The sequence below is a fragment of the Corvus brachyrhynchos genome, unplaced genomic scaffold, assembly GCF_000691975.1.
Source record: "Corvus brachyrhynchos isolate BGI_N302 unplaced genomic scaffold, ASM69197v1 scaffold351, whole genome shotgun sequence".
Taxonomy (NCBI): Eukaryota; Metazoa; Chordata; class Aves; order Passeriformes; family Corvidae; genus Corvus; species Corvus brachyrhynchos.
In genome coordinates this window covers 163,494-165,365 of record NW_008236203.1, presented here as the reverse complement: position 1 = coordinate 165,365, position 1,872 = coordinate 163,494, and the positions used below count along the sequence as shown (strand labels likewise).

Genomic DNA, 1,872 nt, shown 5'->3' with positions numbered 1-1,872 from the left:
GGAGGGGACATCCCGGGCGTGGGTGACTGGGGGGGAGGAGCTGGGGATGGGTGAGTGGGGTCTCCGGGGGCTGCGGGGGAGTGGGCAGCGCTGGGACCCCTAGGCGGTGGCAGGCGTGGGGACCCTGGAGGGTGCAAGGGAGTGGGCGCCTCCAAGACCCCCGGCTCCCCTAGGGAACTCCGGGGGGTGCAGGGGAGAGGGTAACTTTGGGACTCCCCACTTCTCCAGGGGACCCTGAGGGTTGTAGGGGAGTGGAGATCTCCAAGACCACGAGCTCTGCGAGGAAGTGCAAGCCCTTGCATCCTTCTCTGGGATGTAGGAATCTGGGAGTTGCCTGTCCCACCTCGCCCAGCAGAGTGCTTTTGGTGGCGGTCTTTGGGGTCCATGTCCCTTCCTCCCTGGACTCCTAGCCAGACTTGTCCCTTGCCTGGGCTTGTCTTGGGGCACTACCCTCCTGCCGTGCTCAGGGAAGGGGTCAGTCCCCCTGTTCCGCCCCAAGATGGGCGGGTGTCCCTGGAGGCAGGCCAGCAGCAGCCCCCATCACATCCTGCTTTGCCCCCAGCTTGCTCGCAGAGACCAAGGGAGAGGATGCCGTTGCCACGCAATGCCAAGATGCTGACTACCAAGCAGTCCCGAGCAGGCAAGGTAGGCCCTGCTACAGAGAATGTCGACCCCGAGAAGGTGAGCACCAAGCCAGGCGAGGGCTGTAGGGGCACTTCTGTGGGGCAGCTGACCACTATCTTCTAACAGCCTCTCTTGCAGGAGGAGAGCTGTCATGCCAAGAGGTCTTCGTCCTCACCCCAGGGTGGGCCCAAGAAGAGATCAGCATTTGGGGACATCACCAATGTGAGTGCTTCTGTGAGGGTGGGAGTTCTGGTGCCCACTGTGAGCCCCCCATGGTGGGGGGGGCATGCCCCATGCCTATTAGGAAGAGGAGAGGTCTTCCTGCAGGGCATACCTTGTTTTCCACTGTGCAGCCCCTATATCCCCCTGTTCTGACCCAAACAGGCTCACAAGAACCAGGTGGTGGCAGGGAAAAAGGAGGCTGTGAAAGTTGCTCCACCCAAGGCACAGAAGGCACATAATGCCTTGGGGGTGGCCAAGAACAACGAGATCAACCTAAAAAAGTGAGTAGCTGGAGGCAGGGGTTTGCTGCAAACTTGTCCCATGGGGACAAGTAGTGGGAGTTCCCTTGGGTGATGGAGACCCTGCCAGATGCAGGGGAGAAATAGTATATCTACTACAAATGGCATCAGGTTGTGTCAGGGGAGGATTAGGTTGGATATTAGGCAAAACCTTCCCCAAAAGGGATGTCCAGCCCTGGCACAGGCTGCCCAGGACAGTTGTAGAGTTACCTTCCATGGAAGGATTTAAAAGTCATGTGGATGTGGCTCTTGGGGACATGGTTTAGTGGTGGGCATGGCAGTGCTGGGGGAACTGTTGTTCTCAATATCTTTAACGGTCTTTTCCAACCTTAGTGATTCTAAGAGTCTGTGGGTATATTTTAGGTGTGGTTTGGCCCCTTCCTGAAGCAGCAAGAGTCTCTGGAAGGCCCCTTTCAGCCAAGAAATTTGGCCAATGATTTATGCTCTTGTCCTTCCCAGGTCAATGAAGAAAACTCCCCCAACAGCTCCTGCAGACCCCAAAGTGAATCCTGTGCCAGAGAAGCTGGTGTCTGTGCAGGAACTGAAGCCTCCTGAGGAGAGGGTAGGGACCCTGGGCTGCAGCATTGCCCCAGGCCCATCACAGCACTGGTCTGTGGCTGCCACTGGTGGTACTGAGGCACCAGGCAGTGCTCTGGACCTTGGAGAGACTTTGGCCAGCGTGATGGAAAGCTGGGGAGGGGGGGTGAAGAACAGCGCCATACTACCT

The 1,872-nt window shown here is 58.1% G+C and overlaps 1 protein-coding gene across 4 annotated transcripts in view; it reads left to right on the top strand.

The window, feature by feature from the left end:
* Positions 1-540: 540 nt before the first annotated feature.
* CCNB3 (cyclin B3) overlaps positions 541-1,872 on the top strand; it is a 4,318-nt gene continuing 2,986 nt past the window's right edge. For 2 of the 4 annotated variants that reach the window (XM_017741257.1, XM_017741249.1), the window contains exons 1-4: positions 541-681; positions 751-846; positions 1,009-1,127; positions 1,605-1,707. In XM_017741257.1, the coding sequence (XP_017596746.1) occupies positions 589-681; positions 751-846; positions 1,009-1,127; positions 1,605-1,707 (411 nt within the window). In that variant the 5' untranslated portion in view covers positions 541-588. The remainder of the gene's footprint in view (positions 682-750; positions 847-1,008; positions 1,128-1,604; positions 1,708-1,872) is intronic. The other 2 variants (XM_017741269.1, XM_008641098.2) reach the window with 1 other exon arrangement.